The sequence below is a fragment of the Phoca vitulina genome, unplaced genomic scaffold (assembly GCF_004348235.1).
Source record: "Phoca vitulina isolate PV1807 unplaced genomic scaffold, GSC_HSeal_1.0 scaffold23, whole genome shotgun sequence".
Lineage (NCBI taxonomy): Eukaryota > Metazoa > Chordata > Mammalia > Carnivora > Phocidae > Phoca > Phoca vitulina.
This window is the reverse complement of record NW_022589726.1, coordinates 24,728,120-24,748,816: the sequence shown is the minus strand read 5'-3', so window position 1 is coordinate 24,748,816 and position 20,697 is coordinate 24,728,120. Positions and strand designations below refer to the sequence as shown.

Genomic DNA, 20,697 nt, shown 5'->3' with positions numbered 1-20,697 from the left:
AAACAACACGACATGATTTGCTTGGCCCTGAAATGCACATTCTCAGTAGCTTTTCTCTCTGGTAGCAGTCATCACAAGCAGTCGGGCACATTGACTGCGTGCTTTGGAGTAAGTCCAAGAAAGTAGATGTAGGGAAAACAGTTTAAAAAGGGTACCCTTCGGTGTGCATTACTCAGGGGCAGGGGAAAACCTGCCTAGCGAGGAAGTGACATCCTACCACCTACGTACAAACTGGGCTTCAGACGCACCCCCCCCCCCGCCACCCCCCCACTGACATGGGTTCTGTGCTGGCAAAAATACAACAGATTAGTGAAATGAATCTTGTGCACATGCAGGTATGAATCACTGCCCGTTTCAGATCTTAAGATCTAAGGGTGAAAAGTGTGTGAAGCTTTCATCAGTGGATAACTACTGTCCTCTCCAAATTCCCTCCGGGCACGTCTGCAGCCTCCCTGGTCCCATTCAGAATCTCACCTCGTGCAGGTGACTAAGACAGAAGCTAGCACCTACTGGTTCTACTGACCCTTGAACCAGTGCTAGGTTCTCTGTTGGAAAGAAACATGTCCCCTTAATGGATGATAACTAAGCAAAAACTTTAATGCATACCCTACAGAATGCCGTAATTGTAGGAAAGATGTTTTCACGGGTTCTGCTATTCTGCTTTTTCCTCATCTAAAGATACGTTATTATTATTATTTTTTTAATCTTTTTTAGAGCAGGTTGGGGTTTGCAGCCAAACTGCACAGAAAGTACAGGCTTCCCATGTACTCTTCCCTCCCTATGCAGTTTCTCCTATTGCTAACATTTTCCCTCAGTGGATACACTCTCTTCTGACCTCCATCATTCCTTTCCCTTTTTGAAATTTAACATGACCAATTTCCACCTGTCTCATGGCAGTTGTGTGAGTCCTGTCATTTCACACATGCACCTTGTCCATTCACACAGAGGGGTGCATTTTGAAATGTAAAAATACTACTCGTGAAGCTCATATTGCTGTGTTTATTGTGCTTCCAGATCCTATTGATCATTGCTTCCGTTATTGGGATCATTGTCTACAGGCTCTCAGTGTTCATTGTGTTTTCTACCAAACTTCCCGAGACCTTAAATGGGACAGACTCAATCCAGAAGTACCTGACTCCACAGACAGCCACGTCTATCACAGCTTCCCTCATCAGCTTTGTCATCATCATGATTCTGAACATCATATATGAAAAAGTAGCCATCATGATTACGAATTTTGGTAAGGTCCTATTATAGGTTAGGTCATTTGTAAGACATTTTGAGAACCTGGTGAAAAAGAGAGTCTGTCTCTCTTAGGCATTTCAATTTCAGTATGTTACAAATTTTAGAAAATTTCAAGTGTAAACATACTTTATCCAACCTGTGTGGGACATGAATTATCTACAGCTTTGCATTAGCAAAAGGGACAAAGCAAAGACAATCATTATAATGTCCAAGCTCTGTGTAAACAGATCAGCACTGAATAATATTTTCAATTATGTTAGATCACGTACCCTATTGTTGAAAGTAAATAGTCTCTTTATTGCAAATAAGTGGAATAGGGTCATGGTTCCAGTGGCAAATATGCTCCTCTTTTGCTGAGAGGACAAGTAATCACATTGTCGCGTGGCTTCCCCCCATGCTGTTCATATTAATATAGCTCTGTTCGCATCAGCTCCTGCTTTTGTAATAAATGTTTCTCTCTCCCTGGCTTGTATCCCAGGCAGCTGCTTAGTGGTCAGAGTTAAGCACTCCCCACATGCTGCATATGCCTGGGTCATTGTCCAAATGGTCTGCTCAGCGGTCATCTTCTGAAAATGATCGGACTGATTTAAATTCTAAACTAGAAGGATGACCTGTTGTGTCTTCTCCAAATGCTTATAACTAGTTCTCCCTTGTTTTGTTTGTTTCAACAGTCCTACCTTGTTGCAATTCAGGAAGACAAGAGAGTATCATTTAGCAGGCTGTTGAAAAATAATTTTTTTGTCCACTTAGACCTGAGAGAGCACAGCCTTGTCCATTTGATAACACTGGGCTCGTAAATTTTAAGGAATCCTTGAATATTTTTGCCATATGGGATATTGTATTCTTGGCGGAAGGGGGAAGGAGGACTCATAACAATGTGTAAACTTGGAATTAACACAGTAGCTATATTAAGGAATTCAAAACAGCTTAAACGGAAACAGTGTGAATTGTATTTTTTTAAAAACATGTTAACTCATGTATCAGTGTCTTTGATTAGGGTCTCAAAGCTGTTCACAATTTTAAAATCTTACCTTTATTTAACTACAGAACTCCCAAGGACCCAGACTGATTATGAGAACAGCCTGACCATGAAGATGTTCTTATTCCAGTTTGTCAACTACTATTCTTCATGCTTCTACATCGCATTCTTTAAGGGCAAATTTGTAGGTTATCCGGGAGACCCAGTCTATTGGCTGGGAAAATACAGAAATGAAGAGGTACGGACTTAGAATTGGGTTCTTTTGACAATTTAAGCTGCTTCATGTTTTCTCCCGGGTGCCCAATGAAGAGTTTCTTCACTGTATATTCTTTTTTTTTTTTTTAAAGATTTTATTTATTTATTTGACACAGAGAGACACAGTGAGAGAGGGAACACAAGCAGGGGGAGTGGGAGAGGGAGAAGCAGGCTCCCCGCAGAGCAGGGAGCCCGATGTGGGACTCGATCCCAGGACCCTGGGATCATGACCTGAGCCGAAGGCAGTTGCTTAACCAACTGAGCCATCCAGGCGCCCCTCTTCACTGTATATTCTTTTTTTTTTTTTTTTTTAAAGATTTTATTTATTTATTTGACAGAGAGAGACACAGCGAGAGAGGGAACACAAGCAGGGGGAGGGGGAGAGGGAGAAGCAGGCTTCCCGCAGAGCAGGGAGCCCGATGCGGGGCTCGATCCCAGGACCCTGAGATCATGACCTGAGCCGAAGGCAGACGCTTAACGACTGAGCCACCCAGGCGCCCCTTCACTGTATATTCTTGACATTCTCTTCACCTCAACAGAATAAATATCAGCAAAAAGTAAAATTAATGACTCAATTTCATGTTAGACCCATCTAGAATTTAAATGGGATTTTCTTTGTAATATTCCAGTGTGACCCAGGTGGCTGTCTCCTTGAACTGACAACACAGCTGACGATAATCATGGGAGGCAAAGCAATCTGGAATAACATACAAGAGGTGTTACTTCCGTGAGTATGAAGTTGTGTGATCTTGGGGCTGTGACTGGGGAGAGAACAGCCCACCCATCCAGATCATGTGCCTGTATGTTCACACAGCGGCATGCCCCCCTCTAAAACAGAGTAAACTCTATTTATTAAAGGTCGCCAGACAAGATGGTCCAACCAAAGGTGTAAATATATCCAGTGTTAAATAATTATGTTACAAAGAAAAAAAATTTATATTTAACTTAAATCCCCATCTGCTACAGTTTATGCCTATTAGCCCATTGTTGGTAGCAAACTGATCCTAGTCCTTGGAGAGATGACCTTTGTTGGGGCTGTGAACTAAGTATTTCTCCAACTTCTCATGACTTTCTCCTCCCTAATAGTATGCTTTAAAAATCAACAGTAGTAATTTGTTGAGCTCCTAGTATGTGCCAGTCACTGTATTAAGAGCTTGATAGATCTCTCTCATTTAATCTTTCAGACAGTCCTTATTTTTATCTCCCTTATACAAATGAAGATTCTGTGGCTTAAAGTGGTTAAATGACTTACCCATGTTCTCACTAGCCATAAGAGGCTACTGTGGGATTCAAATCCAAGATCCCAGGACTCCAAGTCCATGTGCTTTCAACAGGAGTTCTCTTGTGGTCCTAAGGCACAAGATTACATAATGTTTTAAGAGATAATCATCTAAAATAATAACGACAAATGTTTTGACTTCCTGTTCTTTCCCTAAGAAATGAGAGCGTCACATGTTAGCCAAGGTCACACTGTCCTTTTAAATCTTCACTTAAGCCCTATCCTATATCAAAGTGAATAGTCCAGTGCTATCTCAATTTCTGCACATTTTCAGGGGACTTATTATATTCCTTTTTTATTGCTGCCGAACAGATTACCACCAACCTAATGGTAATGGGAAGACAATGGAAAAAAAAAAAACAACACAGATTCAATATCTTACAGTTCTAGAAGTCACAAGTCTGACACAGGTTTCAGTGGGCTAAAGTCAAGGTGTTGGCAGGGGCCATATCCCTTTCAGAAGCCTCTAAGATGAATCTGTTTCTTTGCCTTTTCTAGCTTCTAGGAGCTGTCCACATTCCTTGGTTTATGGCTTCTTTTCTCATCTCAAAGCCAGCGGTGTGGCTCTGTCTGACTTCTGTAGGCCCATCCCCCTAGCTCTCTCCCTCCCTCTCCCTTCCCCTTTGATTGATCCTGGTGACTACACTGGGCCCACCTGGATGATCCAGGAAAATCTATCTTAATGTCAGCTGATTTGCAACCTTAATTCTGCCTTACCATGTAACGTAACATATGTTCTGGGGAGTGGGACGTGGATATCTGTTGGGGGACCATTTTTCTGACTACCCCACATACCTTGTCAAGATAATTTCTGGCTCTGAGTTTCTGTTCTCATAAAACTTTTGATGTCTCTTCTGTCTTGCCTCCCACATCTATACTTTCTGCTTATGCCAACCCAAATGCCGGTTGTGGCCCCTCTCCTCAGTGTCCTCCAAAACCACTCACACAAGCAGCCTTTACTGACATTTGGGACATGGAGCCAGAAACCCAAACAACTTTAATTTTGAAATAAAAAACCCCCATCTTTTAAAAGTCTTTCCTCCCAGTATATATAACTGGATTTTTTTTTCCTATCACCCATCGTTGTAGGCTCCAGACTCTGCTGCCTGTCTTCCCCCCCTCTCTTTCTTTCTCCTCCTTCCCCTAACTTCTCCTCTCTCTTCCCTGTTACCAGGTTCCTGTTCATTCTTTCTGCGGTGCATTTAACCTCTTTTTTTCCCCCCTGTCTTTGTAGAGCAGAAACCTCCAGGTTTCCATGTGCCCTTCCGTGTTTCTTCACCAGGCTTTATCTTCCACCTTCAATGTAAACTATCAGGGTCTATCTCTAAACAGACACTCCTCTTCCCCACCAGCTCTCTCCTCCCCTCTCCCCACCTCATAAAAAAATGGATTCTGATCTTAGCTGTAAAATTAATGTTTTGGGGCCTTACTAGGCAGTAAACAACCCTTACCTTCACTGAGTTCATATTCAGATTTTTCCAAATGAGTAGAAGTAGGTCATGCACAAATACTGGATATGAAAATAAATATATCAAATAGAGGAAAGGCTTAACTCAGATTAGGCTAGTTATTAAACTAACTAGCCTAGTAGTTAGTTTTTCTGAAGGAAGTAGGCTAGTTATTTAAACTAAATTTTGATGACTAATTGGTTGTCAGTAAGCTATTTTCTGATTAAAAAAAATAGTGGCTGTTGGTGGGGGGGGACGTATATTTCTTAAACTGGTACTGAGAAATTCGTATGAAATGAAACTTGTTCACATGAAATATTTAAAAATAAAGGATGTATATAGTATCCATGGTCTGTTTATACTTGCACTTCAAGTGAGGCCATTGTTGCAAAATTTTAGTAAGCTAAGCTTTTTGTTTAGCTGTTTCTACCCCTGGCCTAAAATACTTAGGGGCAGTACATTTTGAATTATCTTCCCTTGTCTGAAAACTGGGAATGCTAAATTTAAGCCACTTTAGAGAGTGACTCGGGCTCTTCTCATCACTCTTCATTGTGCTAGGTGCCACTTTCCTTCTTTTTTTTAAAGATTTTATTTATTTATATATTAGAGAGCGAGAGAGAGAGAAACAGCATGAGAGGGGAGAAGGTCAGAGGGAGAAGCAGGCTCGCCGCTGAGCAGGGAGCCCGATGTGGGACTCGATCCCAGGACTCCAGGATCATGACCTGAGCCGAAGGCAGTCGCCCAACCAACTGAGCCACCCAGGCGCCACTTTCCTTCTTACTGTTTCCACACAAAGTGAAAGAGCAATTACTCTTGCTTCCCAAAACTGCCCCCACCCCAAAAATACACAGGAGGGGAGAGAAAAGCCGTGTAAGTCAGTAGCTGTTTTCACACCATTTAAATATGTCAGAAGGAACATAAGGAAATGAATGTCACCATAAGCTTGCCGCCTTCCACCCCCACCCCACTTGAGATCCTCAGTGTCGATTCCTGGAGCGAATGAAGAAGCACCTCTCGCACTGTGACCCCGGTTCCCTTTGGGGGAGCCAGAAACCCAAACAACTTTAATTTTGAAATAAAAAAACCCCATCTTTTAAAAGTCTTTCCTCCCACTATATATAACGATTTTTTTTTTTCCTATCACCCTTCTTTGTAGGCTCCAGACTTCCTGTACCATCCTCCTTCCCTCCTCCCGTAAATCAGTACCTAGGATTTAGCAGACACTCCCCAGCACCAGTCGAGTGAATGAGTGAGCCATAGGCTTCAAATACATAACATCAGCAAAGTAACACAATTGTTTGTTGGACCCAGAGAACAAGCTCGGAGCCTTTTGTCCATCCCAGCCTCACTTAGTATTTTGATATTTGAGGCATTCCCGGGAATTTTATTCTGTGCTTGACAAAAGGCTAATACAATTGCTGCATGGAGCCAATCACTCTGGAGGTTTTTATGATAAAATGTTAAGGAACATAATTATAGTTGAATATCCAAAGTACCAATAGCATTGTTCTTTGGTATTTAGATAATGGATGGCTATAATTTTAATCCATTATATGTTTTCTGTATTTTTCACAATGGGTATGCACTACTTAAAATAAAGTGAACTATTAGAGAAAATGTCCCTTCTCAAGACCTGATTTAGCTAGAGGATGAACCAAAGACATACAATAAGAGAACCCTAAATACAGCTATCCCTCACTATCCACACTGACCCTTTACTTTCAGGAACAGTAAAATAGATTCAGATAGTGAAGGATGCTTGTATTCAAAATTAGCAAGTGGGAATACTGTGGAATATCCTTAAATAGAAATGGTGATTATCTGTAGCATGTGGATTACATATGATAATGAAGAAACAAAGAGAAAATGAGGTATAAAGTGTTTTATACCATGCTTTACACATAATAAGGACTTAGGGAAAGGTAACTTTTTACAGTACTCTTCTGTTATTGCTAGTATGCATGGTAAGTTCCTAAGAACACTATTTTGTAACCCCTGCTAGAGGGAGGAAGCTTCCAACCATGGCCAGGGGTATCTGGTATCTGAATTTTTAAAAAGTTCTCTAGGTGATTCTCATGTGCAGTCAAGATTGGTATCTCTGCACTAGATTCATATCCCACTAGAAAACCCAAAAGACCGAGGACAGTGATGAATGGATGACAGCCCAAGATTTCCTACTACAGATAAGTGGTTCAACTCAGGAAGCCTGAACAAGAGGCTCAGAGTCTGTAGCTCAGAAAAGAAAGCTAGTCAGAAAGACTTCTAATATGACCTATTACGGGCCAGGGAAGGCAATACAGTACCAGAAGGAAGCGCTAGATGAGCTGGTCATGCAAGTGGTTGCCGGGACAGAAGTTTCATCCTCAGTCCAAATTGTAATGGATTTGGAGCCCCGATAGTAAAAGAATGCTTCTGTGGGCCATGAGGATTCTGTCCAGAGGCTGAGGCTGGAAGTGTGAGGCAGAGCAACAAAACAAAACAGTAGAAACCAGAAGTCTCATGTTTGGTTGTCATGAAGGGTGATGGATGACGCCGCCTGTGTCACAAGGCCCCCGTCAAGTTCCAGCCTTGCCTTAGACTTGACTGATTACAGAGCTTTGGGTTGGGGCACAGGAAGTAACACTAGCAACAAGCATTCCGGATCATTCTAAGTGAGATCCACCCATCAAGACAGCATTGGGTGTCCCCAAGCCAAGATTCCAAGTCACTGAGGCCGTGTTTACCATCAGCCTCAGCCAGTTAGTCTGCATTGGTCAAAAGAAAATCCTGTGAAGGGGGTTTTGCTGTGTTAGAAAATGTGCTAAATACTTTATCTGTTGTGAATCATTTAATCCTGACAGAAACCCTGGGCAGTATAGGCTTTATCACCTGATTTTATTTGAATTTGACACAAGTCAGAGTGTAAGCAATGAAGTGTGGATTCGGATTCAGGGGTGTCTGAGGCTGTGTCCCCTCCACTTCCCACAGCCTCCTGCTGTGTCCCTAATGTCACAGAGGAGAAAGAAGTGGGCAAGGTTGTGAAGCCAGGGGCATGTTCTGTTGTAGAGCAGTCTCCCCGTCGTGCACCTTGGGGAGTGGTCAGTAAAGTTACCACAGAGACCAGCAGGACACTTAGCATGACAGGCTATTTGTAATTCATCCTCTCTCCGGGCGGGGGTGCGTGTGCGGCACCCGCGCGTGTGCGTCTGCAGCCTCGGGAGTTGTCTTTACGGGAGGGTGAAGCTTCTCATTATCCGAATTTGAAAATCTGTACAAGCGTGTTCTTGAATCATCCGAAGCTTAGCCCAGATGTTTGTATTTGAAGTTGTTTGCTGCTCTTGTGCCTCTTATGATGAGTTCACAAGGAAACCACAAGCTAGCTGTTGCCTGAGGGGACAACGGTTCTTTAGACTACAGGTGCACACTTCGTTTCACTGCCAACTTCAATTTCTTTTCAGGAAAAATTGCCATAAAAGGCTGTGGGGGGGGGGGGGGAAGAGGGGGCACATTTGTGGGGAGGCATTGAGAAAGAAAATAACATAAGAGACAACAGATGATTCTGTGGGGCCAGTGTCCGATAGAACAGAGCGCTGGGCATTTTCACTACTCGGGTTCTTGACTTATTCAGCTTAAAATAGGGTCTTGGACCTGTTTCATCTAAAATGAAAATATATCCCCATTTCCCCATTCTCTCAGAAACCTTTAATGGCTCGCTGCTTCCCCCAGAGTAAAAAATGCCCAAATCCTCACAGTGGTCTGTCTCTCTTAGGCTCCCCACTGCTCAAAACTACCAGAGTGGTTTCCTTCTAGCCCGGGACCACACCAGGCTCCCTGCGGTGCTCCTGCCCCTGGGGCTCAGTAGTCACTCTCTCCCCTGCCTCCTTCATATTTGTATTCAAATGTCACTCCTCCTGAGCCCTTCCCTGCCACCGCCCTACTCCCGCTACCACAAACGCAAACAGTCTCCATTCCTTGCTCTGCCTCGTTCTTCTCCACGGCATGATCACCAGCTCACATACCATGTCTGTCTGTATTTCATTTTCTCTGGTGATTTCATACTGGAAAGACCATTTTGGATAATAGCAGCCCAATGGGGCGGGGCGGGGGGGGGGGGGGAGGCTAAAGTTAATCAAATGAGAGAAACTATTTCTAAAAACTAACTGCCATATGAAAAGGAGCTGGGCGAAAAAACGGTAGCAGTTACAATTTTAACAAAACCTGGTATTAAGTAATAAAAACCTGGTAATAAATAATAGTTTTTCAAAATATTTGGGTAGGGAGGCAGAAATAAAGAGAAATTTAGCATGAAAACAAGCAATTAATTTCTTGGGAAGATTGTGTGTTTAGCTTGAAATATCTGCAAAATAATTTGATAATATTCTAATTTATAGTTTGATCTTTTTGGCAGCTGGGTCAAGAACCTAATTGGACGATGTCGCACAGTTTCCAGAACAGAAAAAATAACCCCGCGATGGGAACAAGACTACCACCTGCAGCTCATGGGCAAACTGGGATTGTTTTATGAATATCTTGAAATGAGTAAGTCCTTAGTGAAGTTTTAGGTGACAAAAATTATATTGGAACATGTTTTGGATCCCAAATAATTACCTGGCATATTGAAACGAAGAAAGATGTGCTTTTCTCCACTAGATAAAATGACACAGTCAGGCTTTCAAATAAGGTGACTGTGTGTATCTTTGTCAGTTGTTGTACAGAGCTAAAGGTTTATTACTAAGCAATGAAACGGAATATTCACTGAGGCACATCCTCACCATTCTAAGTGCACTCTACCCAGGCTGTCTGAGAATGAACTCAGAACTATTATTAGAGGTGATTCAGCTTGGGCTGGAGTCCACGCCGGCACAGCTGTTGGCAGATACACTTCTGAATGAGTCATTTGATCCAGCCTGGACCGAGAGCCTGTAGGAGCATGCTGTTTCGAGGCAGGAAAGATCACAGGCTTCCCCTTTCACACCTCCCACCTGCTTTTGACAGTGTATCTCTTTCTCCTGGCCCATCATTTTTGCATGGTTGCTTGAGTGACCTCATGGCTAATCACTGGCTTGAATTTAGAACTCACATTTTGCTGGTTTGGAATTAAGATTTAGGACAGGTCCCTTCTTTCTTGAATGCCTTTGTCCGTTTGTGCAGTATTTGCTTGGGCTCTGTTTCTCTTCCGTTGGACTTGATTCTGAGCTCTTGGGTGCCTTTAAATGGACACCTCTCAAAACATTTCCAGAGGAAACACTGTCTTTTCTATTATGCATGACACACTTGTATCTAATAGAAGGCTTACTATTTACTCGTTTTGTATCTGTGCTCTTTCAGCTAACCATGGCACTGAATTACAATTTTTTTAAGCTTAGGAGAATAGACAACACACATTTTGGTTGACAGGCCTTGCTTTTATGCAGAGGAGTTTTTGTGTTTGCAAAGATACCTCTTTGTGGTTCCTGTTTACAAGTCTGCAGATAGAGGATGGTTTCATTAAATCACGTTCTGTATATAAAATAATTGCTTTTAAAAATATACATTATACATGGAAACACATCTGCTTCCTTCAGTGAGTGAAAGGTTCATCTTGTAGCTTCTTCAGTCAACAACACTTTGCAGCCTGGAGTTTGATTTGAATTTCATTTTTGCTTTTGTTATGTTTCATGACCAGGTTCGATTAAGGGTATAGCTTCAGTACATAATGTAGAAGCTATATTTATTTATTTATTCTGTTTATTTTCAAAAGGACTGCAAGACAATTACCTCTGATTCCAAAATGAGTCATAACTGTAAATATTTCTTATTGGAGCTATTATCAGCATTAATAACAACATTCTGGGGCAGAATATCATTTGTTATTTTAGTACCAAAAATATACCTTGGAAAAAGTTATTTTTCTGTAGTTGACTAGTCAAATAAATAGTGTTGCAAGAAGAAGTTATAGGAAAAGGTTGTGCTTTGGGGAGAAGTTGGCATGACTTTTAGAATTTCATAGTCTCATTAAAATAATTACCAACAAAATAACTCCTACAAGAAAGGATGGAATAACAACTGTTACAGACGGATATTTTTTTAGATTATTACATTGTTTTCCTACTATCTAATACCTAATGAATTAGAAAAATTAATCTGTTTCTGATCTGTATTCAACACCAGAGCGAAATCTACTTTTTGTTATTTTACTTTTTGGGAGATAGAATTGCCAAGTGCCTTTTGAATTATTTTTGTTCCTCTAAAATAAATATAGAGTGCCTCCAGTGATGGTCTCATCACCACAACTCCCTCCTTCTGGTTTTCCCCCCATATTCATGAATGACACCGCCATCTACTGTTTTAATTATGCCTCCTACCTGCTGAAGGGAACCATCTTCCGGCATACAACCCTAGAGCCTCGTACCCAGCCACCAGCTCTGTTCCCGTCTGCCTGAAACACCCTTCCCTGCTTCTCTACCTGAGGAACGCCTGTCAAGCCTCAGCAGTAACCCTCAACTTTTCACACAGATTTGCTGCTCTTTTCTCTAGGCATTAACAGCGCTTAATTCCTGCCTTGATGGCATCTGGCTGTGTGCATTCCTGTCCCCCTGGCTAGACTGATTCCCCCCAAGGTGTCTACCAGGACCTTTGCATCTTTCAGCCCTCAGCTGGAGCACCACTGTCTGGACCTCATACTCATAAATATTTAAGTGACCTAAGCTTGGAGTTTCAACACACACATACAGCTGTTAGTTGAGTTTACATTAACATTGCCCCCACCATCCCAGTGAAGTTCTTTATGGCATGTTTTTTTGGGTTTTATTTTTGAGTGAAATTTCTACTTTATTTATTTATGTCCACCATCCTTGGAGATTATTAAAGTAACCCTGGTGTGTTAACCAAAATTGCCTCCCCAAGTGTATGTTCCTAACTTCTGAGAATTCAGACACAGGTTATAGAGAAAGAGCCTGTCAGACTAAAATCTGGAAGCCATAAGATACCATTTTGTGCTTCTAGCATGACACAGCATGACCAGTCTCTTGAGAACTTAGTGATGGCTTCCCAGGGGACAGGTGCCACAAATTAAATGCAGTAAAGTGATGGAGCGGGCCCTGTTTTTCTCTGTCCCTGCCTCTTTGACCCTTCCTAACTTGACCTCACTGTCCTCCATCTCCAAGTTAAGTTTTAAAAAGACCTAGTAAAACAATGACCCTCATCTATTATTTTCTCCATTTAATTTACTATAACTAATATCAGCAGTTCTTCAGCATCTTCTCATGCCCACCCCTTTCCTGTGTCTCCAGTGCTAACCCCAGCTAAGCACCCCCTACACTCTCCAGGACTCAGGCCTGTCTTCCCCCACTCCCTCACCTCTACTGTTTCTGCCCACCACGTACATTGATATTTCCTCATCTTTGCAGGCCTCCTCTCTCTTTACTCATCCATTCATTCATCCAATAAACATTTTTGGAGCGCCTGGAATGCCAAATACTGTATCGATTGGTGGCGATACCAACATAAGGAAGACAGGGTGCCTGCCCTCACAGAGCCAAGGGAGGGGTGGTAATACCTGGCAGATTGTTAAGAAAGTGAATGAAGATCAGACTTCCTAGAGCAGGTGATATTTGAACTGGATTTTGAAGGATGGATGGAAGTTGTCTACCTAAAGTATGGTAAAGGGAATAGACATTTCATGCAGAGAGGTAGACCCATTTAAAAGTATCAGGGCCTGTAACAGCTTGGCCAGTTCAAAGAGTGGCAAGTAAACAAAGTATGGTGAGAACAGAGGATCCAAAGGTGGGAATATCAGGTAAGCAAGGGCCATGTCATAATGGGTCTTGTGTGCTTAGCCAGGGGACTAGAACTTATTTTTTTTAAGATTTTATTTATGTGTCAGAGAGAGAGAGAGCATGCACACACACAAGCAGGGGGAGCGGCAGGGAGAGGGAGAAGCAGGCTCCCTGCTGAGCACGGAGCCCGATGCAGGACTTGTTCCCAGGACTCTGGGATCATGACCTGAGCTGAAGGCAGACACTTAACCGACTGAGCCACCCAGGAGTCCCTAGAACCTGTCCTTAATGAACTTATCCTTACCCACTGGAATATTTGTAAGCAAGAGAATTATATAATGTTTATGTTGAAAAAGATCAGATCATTCTGCTGCAGAATGGAAGATATTTGGAAGGAAAAGGATATTTTGGGAGGTTACACCAGGTAACCTACACAATTGGGTAATCCCCACACCTAAATAGAGGCAGTAGGCATAGGAATAGAGATCAGGGAGACAGATTTGATACGTGTTAAAGAGAGGACTAGTATAGCAGGTGAGGAATAGAATTGTTGAGATAATTTCCAGGAGCTTGAATATGAGGAGAAGAGCTGGTTTCAAGAAAATGGTTAGGCATTGGATATTTTTGAGTGTGAGGAGGTCTGTGAGACCTATCCATAGAAACATCCATTAGAAAGTTGGATCCACCGGGAGCTCAGAGGAGCTGCAGGTGAGGCCATGGGAGTGATGCAGCATGCCGGGCACAGAATTGATGAGGCCCCGAGGAAAGGGGGCATTTAAAGGGTAAATGGATGGGGGGGGCACCTGGGTGGCTCAGTTGGTTAAGCGACTGCCTTCGGCTCAGGTCATGATCCTGGAGTCCCGGGATCGAGTCCCGCATCGGGCTCCCTGCTTCTCCCTCTGACCCTCCTCCCTCTCATGCTGTCTCTCATTCTCTCTCTCTCAAATAAATAAAATCTTAAAAAAAAAATAAAGGGTAAATGGGCAAAGAGATTCACAAAGAGGAGGAAGAATAGCAGAACAGGTGGAAGAAATGTAGCAGAGGGTTGTGTCTACATAGAAGCTGAGAGGGTGATAACGTTGCTTAAGAGGGATTTGAACACTGACTAAAAGGAGCATGATGCAAAATAGGCAGGCAGGGTGAGGAAGCAAGAGCCCAAGCCCACACTTCATTGCTGGACAGTGAGGAAAGGTAGAAGCCGCACTCTATAGCTAGTAAGCGTTTAAAAAGATTTGTGTGCACATGCACGGGCTTGTATGCACACACACATACACAACCCTACCTTGGCTTTTTAAAATTATTTAAGTAAAACAAAAATCAAGGGGGAAAAGCATTCCACTGAGAGGGAAACATTTGGCCGTATCAAAAGCAGCCTAGTAATCCAGCAAATAAGGACTGAAAATGTACGCTGGCTTAGGAATAGGCAGTCACCACAAAGTGAGCACAGTGAGGGCTGAGGCAGGAGGTCGGGCTCGGAGGAAGGAAGGAGTGGTTGAGAAATAGTAGTTTAGCTACTTCTTCGAAAACTTGACTGCAAAGTGAAGAAGAAAGCAGAGTGTTAGAGAGCAATACAGGGTCATGAAAACATTTTAGGCAAGGATTGTGTTTCTACAGTGTGTGTTTCTTGCCTTACGGAATCCATAGGTCTTTTTGTTGTTGTTCTTCATTTCAAAAGTTTAGAAAGTTCTTCTCACTTGAACATCAAAACAGATTAGATACCATGTTGGTTTTTCTGGTGCATTATTTTTAAATTAATCCATCTGTAATTTATATTGGTATCAGAAGTGAGGACTCCATACCGGTCTTTCCAGTGATGTGCTAATTGCTCTAATACTTGAATCCACTGATTTGAAGTATCTCTTTTTATAATATAGTAAAATCCCATGAATATCTGCATCTGTTCTGTTTAATTCATACAATGAATGCACTAGCTCTAAACTGTTTGAGTTGACATTGCGTAATAACATACATTAGCATCTCTTAGAGCTGGCCCATCTTAGCCTTTTTCAGAATGTCTCTCATACTGTCAGTTCAAGCATCCCTCTTTGTTATTTTACTTGTGTAGTTGTGTAGATTTCTTGAAAAACTTCAGCATCACTTTTCAGCTTTAAAAAAAAATCTATTGGGGATTAATAACTAAATTTGCATTAGAATTCGAAATTCTATTTTGGAGAAAAAAATTGATAAGTCCCCCAGCTTGAGTCAACCCAATTAAGAGTATGGTACATCCTACCATCCATTCATTTTTCATTATTTGTTTTTATTTTTTAAGTCCGTTATCATATCAGTGTTAACATTTCTCACTAATTTTTTCCTAAATAGTCTGAACTTTTATTGTTATTTTAAGTGGCATCTTTTCTGTTTGAGATATTTAACTCAGTTAATTGCCAGTATAGTCCTAATTTCTGGCCTCTCTTGAATAACGAGGAGATCTGGCGACACTGGACCCTCATTCCAACGTGGCAGCTGTGAGTAGTCCCTTTCATTAGGCTCCGCACTTGCCAGTATGCCACAGTTGACTGCACCCCCTCCACACGTTTCTGTTCCTGCCTGGGCCCTGCAGGCAGATGAGTTCCTGTAGGGGTAGGTGGTACATAGACACAGTCAGCAGCATCGCACCAAGCTCTGGGGTCAGTATCTATGACATCACCAGCTCTGGTCCTTGCCTGTCTTCCCCGAAGATGATGGCTCCTGCCTGGCCTGTGGACCTGCCAGATCTCTCCAGCCCTCTCTCTTCTTCTTCTACAACACACCCTGGTCTCTCAGACCAGAGGCGCATGCCAGGTCCTTCTACCTACATACCCCTCCATAGTCTTGCCCTTCCTGGCCCGATTGGTCCCTGCCCCTTTTCTGAGCTATAGGTATAAAGGGGCTGTAAAGCTTCCTTTTATTCACAGCCTTAGTTCCATATCTGTACTAATTTACTTGAAAGGTTTCGTTTAGATCTCTGGCCATCTCATTTCTAACCTTTACCCCCTCTATGGTACAGCTTGCCCCAAATCTCTGATGTCCCGTCTATAGTGACACCATATAAATTACAGACGAGGAAGAAAAGAACTTCTAAGCCATCACTTGAAATTTTACTTACTGTGACCACATAGACTGCAACAACTTCAAGATAAAAATTCCTAAAGAAGTATATTTTGCCTTATTAGGCCACTTTCATCACATACATATCTGTGATTCAAATTCTCTTCATGAGTGTACTGCATTGCATTTGCAGACTCAGGGGAGCTTGTTCATTTCCCTGTTTCCGGCATATTTCCTCTAACATTCTCTAAACATAGCCTTCCCAAAAGTCCATTTCTTATTTCTTTTTAACTTGTTAGATGCTTCCACGATATTCCTGTTCTTTTGTTTTAACCCTAAATCATGAATCATCTTGCAACATTCTATTATTTCAACAGAGAATGAATACAAAGTGTCCCAACTTTACTGCCAGCAAATAACTTTAGTTGATTAAAGATTTTAAATATATTATTCCTACTAAGTGTATACGTATGAAAGAAACCAGCTATAACTAGTCTTCTTTCCAGAGACTTCACATTTGTCTTCTGTTTGGGTTCTTTCACTGTTGAACACTTATTACCATGGGTGTCTTTTCTCTTTGGGATTTAGTTTGTTGTTTGCCTTTTTCTTTATAAGAGTAAAGGAAAATATGTTGTCCTTCCATCCACCCACCACTCCATGATGCGTGTCCATTCCATTGACAGTTATTCAGTTTGGGTTCGTCACCTTATTTGTGGCCTCTTTTCCACTGGCCCCTCTGTTGGCTCTGGTGAACAATATATTGGAAATAAGAGTGGACGCATGGAAAATGACTACCCAGTATAGACGCATGGTTCCAGAAAAAGCCCAAGACATCGGAGCATGGCAGCCCATCATGCAAGGAATAGCAATTCTGGCTGTGGTGACCAATGTGAGTAAACCTAGGCTTCACAGGGATTTTGGATTGAAAAATTTGGATTGAAAAATCCAAAAATCCATTAGTTTTGCTACCTAAAGAATCGAATGTTTGCTATTTTTTTTAAAATGGGAGGGAGATGCCAATACTATTTTTCATGTAAAAACAGTTGTTATAACTGTGATTGTTATTTTTTAATGTTCTTAACTGTTTATATTCTTATTCACAACTTACAAAGTCAAGACCTCTTACGTGAGCAGTTGCTAATAGTGACCATTATACTATTATTCATTTGCTAAAGTTCTTATTCAATAGAAACATGGTAATAGTAATAACAGTAAGTACCAACTCTCTTAATCCTCACAGGACTATAAAAGGAGTTATCCAGTAGTGCTTTTGTAACAGAGATAGAAATCTGTCCACTTATAGTTGGAGGACCCTAAAATAAGAACTATCATTCTACCATATTTTATCATATATTCCAAACTATCAACTTAAAATATTAACTATTTGATGATGAAGTACGTATAAGCACTTTGCGTTCCATTCATGTGTTACCTTCCTTGTCTCCTAGGGCAGAGGTTCTTCAAGGAGGGAGGCTTTAGGGTGGGTTCCATCTCTCTTCTCCACCCCACCCCTTGGCCTTTGCTAGCCACTCGCTGGTCATTAGCTAAGCAGCCTCATACCCTGCATGTGTCCCAGCTTGAGGGAACAGAACATAGTCCTTTACAACCTGTATAGACTTTGGACCAATCGGAACAGTTACCTCCCCCTTCCTTCTTCCCCCTCTCTCCCTCTTTATAAACACAGGCCAACAAGGAACTCTCAGGGAGAATAAGTTCCATACCAGCCCAGTAGGGGAATGACCACCTTCCCTAGAAATATCCTTACAACTAGGGCTATTTCCTCCCTTATTTCACTGCCCATTTTACTCTCAGGTCACATTCCCCAACACGATATTATCCCAGTTTTAATTTCTTTGTCAAGCCACACTTTCCCTGAATCTGCAGCCTTTTTCCATGAGCACTTGTGGAAACGAGAATTCAGCAGTGCCTGTGGGTCAGGCTCCTGGTCAGGCTCCTCGTCCAGCTTGGCACTGCAGACAGGTCAGACCCAAGGTCCAGCTCTCAGTGCTGCAGCTTCCAAGCTACATGACCTTGGGCCAGGCCTTAACACTTCAGAGCTTCAGTTTATCATTTGTAAATTGAATAGTTCCTTACCGCATATTTTAAGAATATTATATACCACAAAGGGTAGCCAGGGACTTCAGGGAGTTAATGCATGGAATGCACAGAGCCTGGTCCTCATGCAGTGTTAGCTGCTGCTGTGTTATTATCTTCATCACCCATCATCAGTCTCAGTGACTCTGTGTAGACTTTGACAGGTATCTAAACTAAAGGCACAAGAATTTTACATGTGTCACTGAGCCGTGGTTACAGTTTTACACAATAAAGCCAATTATCTGGAACCCAGCTGTCACACCAAGAACCCTTAATTTATCTGAATTGTATGCTATCCCTACTTCTTGGAGAAAGTTGCAAATTGCACACAAAAGACAACTGCTAGCTTATATCATTTTCCATTCACCCAAGTAGCCCACACCTTCAACATCCCCTGTGCTATGGAATGAAGACGTGCAGAAATAGGACAGTGAGGCCTTTCAAGTTCTACAATCATAAAAGAGTGACTCTGTCACATTCAATATGCTGTACAACCCCAAGCAAGGCAGGAACATGGATTTGTGTGCTTTAGGAACATTTGAGCAACAAGGTTTGAAACTAAAAGGGTTTTTGTTTGACCTTCAGCTAACCAGAAAATTCAGAGGACTCCTACTCCCCATTCCTCAGCACTCTGGTTTGATTGTGGTAGGCACCTTCTCCTACTATCCCCTGCATGGCTCCACTCCATTGGCACAAATGGGGTATTGGCCGTGTCTCTCAAATGGGGCGTGGCCGCTACTCTGGGGGGTGTGGGTGTGTACACGGGCACATGCATGCCTGCTAACTGGTGCTACTGGTTCTTTCCAGTAGTTTTTTCTTCTAACTTAGGCGTCGTTTTATTATACCCTAGGAAAACTACTTTTTAGATCATTGAACTACGGACAATCTTTCTTTCCATATTATTAGGATTTAATACAGCTTCCAAGCTGCAGGTCCTGTGCATGTTTGTGTACGTGTCTGTAAGAATGAAACATACATCATTCCCTCACATACCTAATGTATGCCTCTACCATCTACTGGGCACAAAAAGGGCTAACTTTCCATAATAGGAGAACTTTCAACTATGGGAAGAAGAGAATAGCCACCAGGGATGAAAATGGACATCAAGCAAGAGTTTGGTATGAAATCATTCATCTTAAAGCTGCTGGTGCAATACATGAGCTGAGTTGACGTGGTTGTCTCAGGCCACAGTATCTGCCATTGAAGACCGATTTTAATTTGATATAAATGGAAAATTGTGTTCAGAACAGCATAGGAAGCAAAGCACACCGCATTTACTTGCACTCTTGCAGTGTGTCTCAAAGCAGCTCAATTCAGGAGGAATAAGTATCTTGTCAGAAGACAAGAGAATTCTCTTCCTTGTTGGAATTTTTATAGCTTCCTGGAGCACATCTGCAGGTGATTCTGTAAAAAGCTATACTTAAATAACAGGAAATGTTAAACTACTGAAATCTGGGAAAAGTAAAATATTCTTGTCTTATACCCCGCCCCCCCACCACTGACAGGCAAACACACACACACACACACACACACACTCACTTCAGAGGAAATGACAAAGCTGGTTCTACTAAGGGGAGTAATTTTGCAATAGAAAAGCCCCCTTAGTTGTTTTTCTTGCTCTGCCTGAGATCTTGTTTGTTGGCTTATGGTCGCACTGCATCTAAACCATATGTTCAGATGAATACTATTAAAAATCATGTGCCAAAAACATGCCTTTCTGCTTCAATAAATGAATCATTTAGCTTTGTTTATTTGCAGAGAATTTGGGTTAAAGTATATTCCTTACTTTCTCCCTCTTTCAAACCCCAATTTCATATATTGGGGAGTTTAAAGCCCAAATTAAAGAATTTGAGAGAAAATTCATGTAATTCATAATAGCTTTATGTCCTGATAGAGGTCTGCCTGACACAGACCCAGGTTAAAAATTAATCTCAGTTTATTCCTTTAATCTGGGATCACACTAAACTTTGTTATTTGATCATGTATAATGTTCAGAACTTTGTTCAGTCTTTTTGAAGTTTAGAGGCTTAGACACTAGATGTAATAAAATAGGCATACACTTGACTGTATGAATGCAGCAACCCCATATAGTTTCTTGCTACCTACATTTTAAAATTAATAAATTCTTGCTCTCTAATGAAGCAACATATGCAAGTATATACTGAGAGTTTAAAGTCAGACAGACTGTGGGTTGACATGTATAAGTAAGTCAGGATACTCTAGGGAAAAAAGTATGAATTTGAAGGCCACTATTAGACTAAGGAAAATCTATTTTATGCAATTTATATTCTATTTTTAAGAGGCAAATATTTCAAAATCAGTTTTATATCTATTGTAAACTCTACAAAGGAATTATAAAAGGCCAAATTATTTTCATAATATTGACCCTAATATTACTTATGAAAAAGGTCCTTCTAAATCATAAAAGAAAGATTAAAATTATATCAAGTAGGGCACCTGGGTGGCTCAGTCGTTAAGCGTCTGCCTTCGGCTCAGGTCATGATCCTAGGGTCCTGGGATCGAGCCCCGTATGGGGCTCCCTGCACGGCGGGAAGCCTGCTTCTCCCTCTCCCACTCCCCCTGCTTGTGTTCCCTCTCCTGCTCTCTCTGTCAAATCAATAAATAAATTAT

At 41.7% G+C, this 20,697-nt stretch overlaps 1 protein-coding gene across 2 annotated transcripts in view; it reads left to right on the top strand.

Moving 5' to 3' along the window:
- The window catches only part of ANO6 (anoctamin 6), a 188,519-nt gene that overhangs the window by 157,644 nt on the left and 10,178 nt on the right, over nt 1–20,697 (top strand). For both annotated transcript variants that reach the window (XM_032420305.1, XM_032420304.1), the window contains 5 exons: nt 1,015–1,240; nt 2,293–2,462; nt 3,109–3,206; nt 9,594–9,724; nt 16,656–16,861. In XM_032420305.1, the coding sequence (XP_032276196.1) occupies nt 1,015–1,240; nt 2,293–2,462; nt 3,109–3,206; nt 9,594–9,724; nt 16,656–16,861 (831 nt within the window). The remainder of the gene's footprint in view (nt 1–1,014; nt 1,241–2,292; nt 2,463–3,108; nt 3,207–9,593; nt 9,725–16,655; nt 16,862–20,697) is intronic.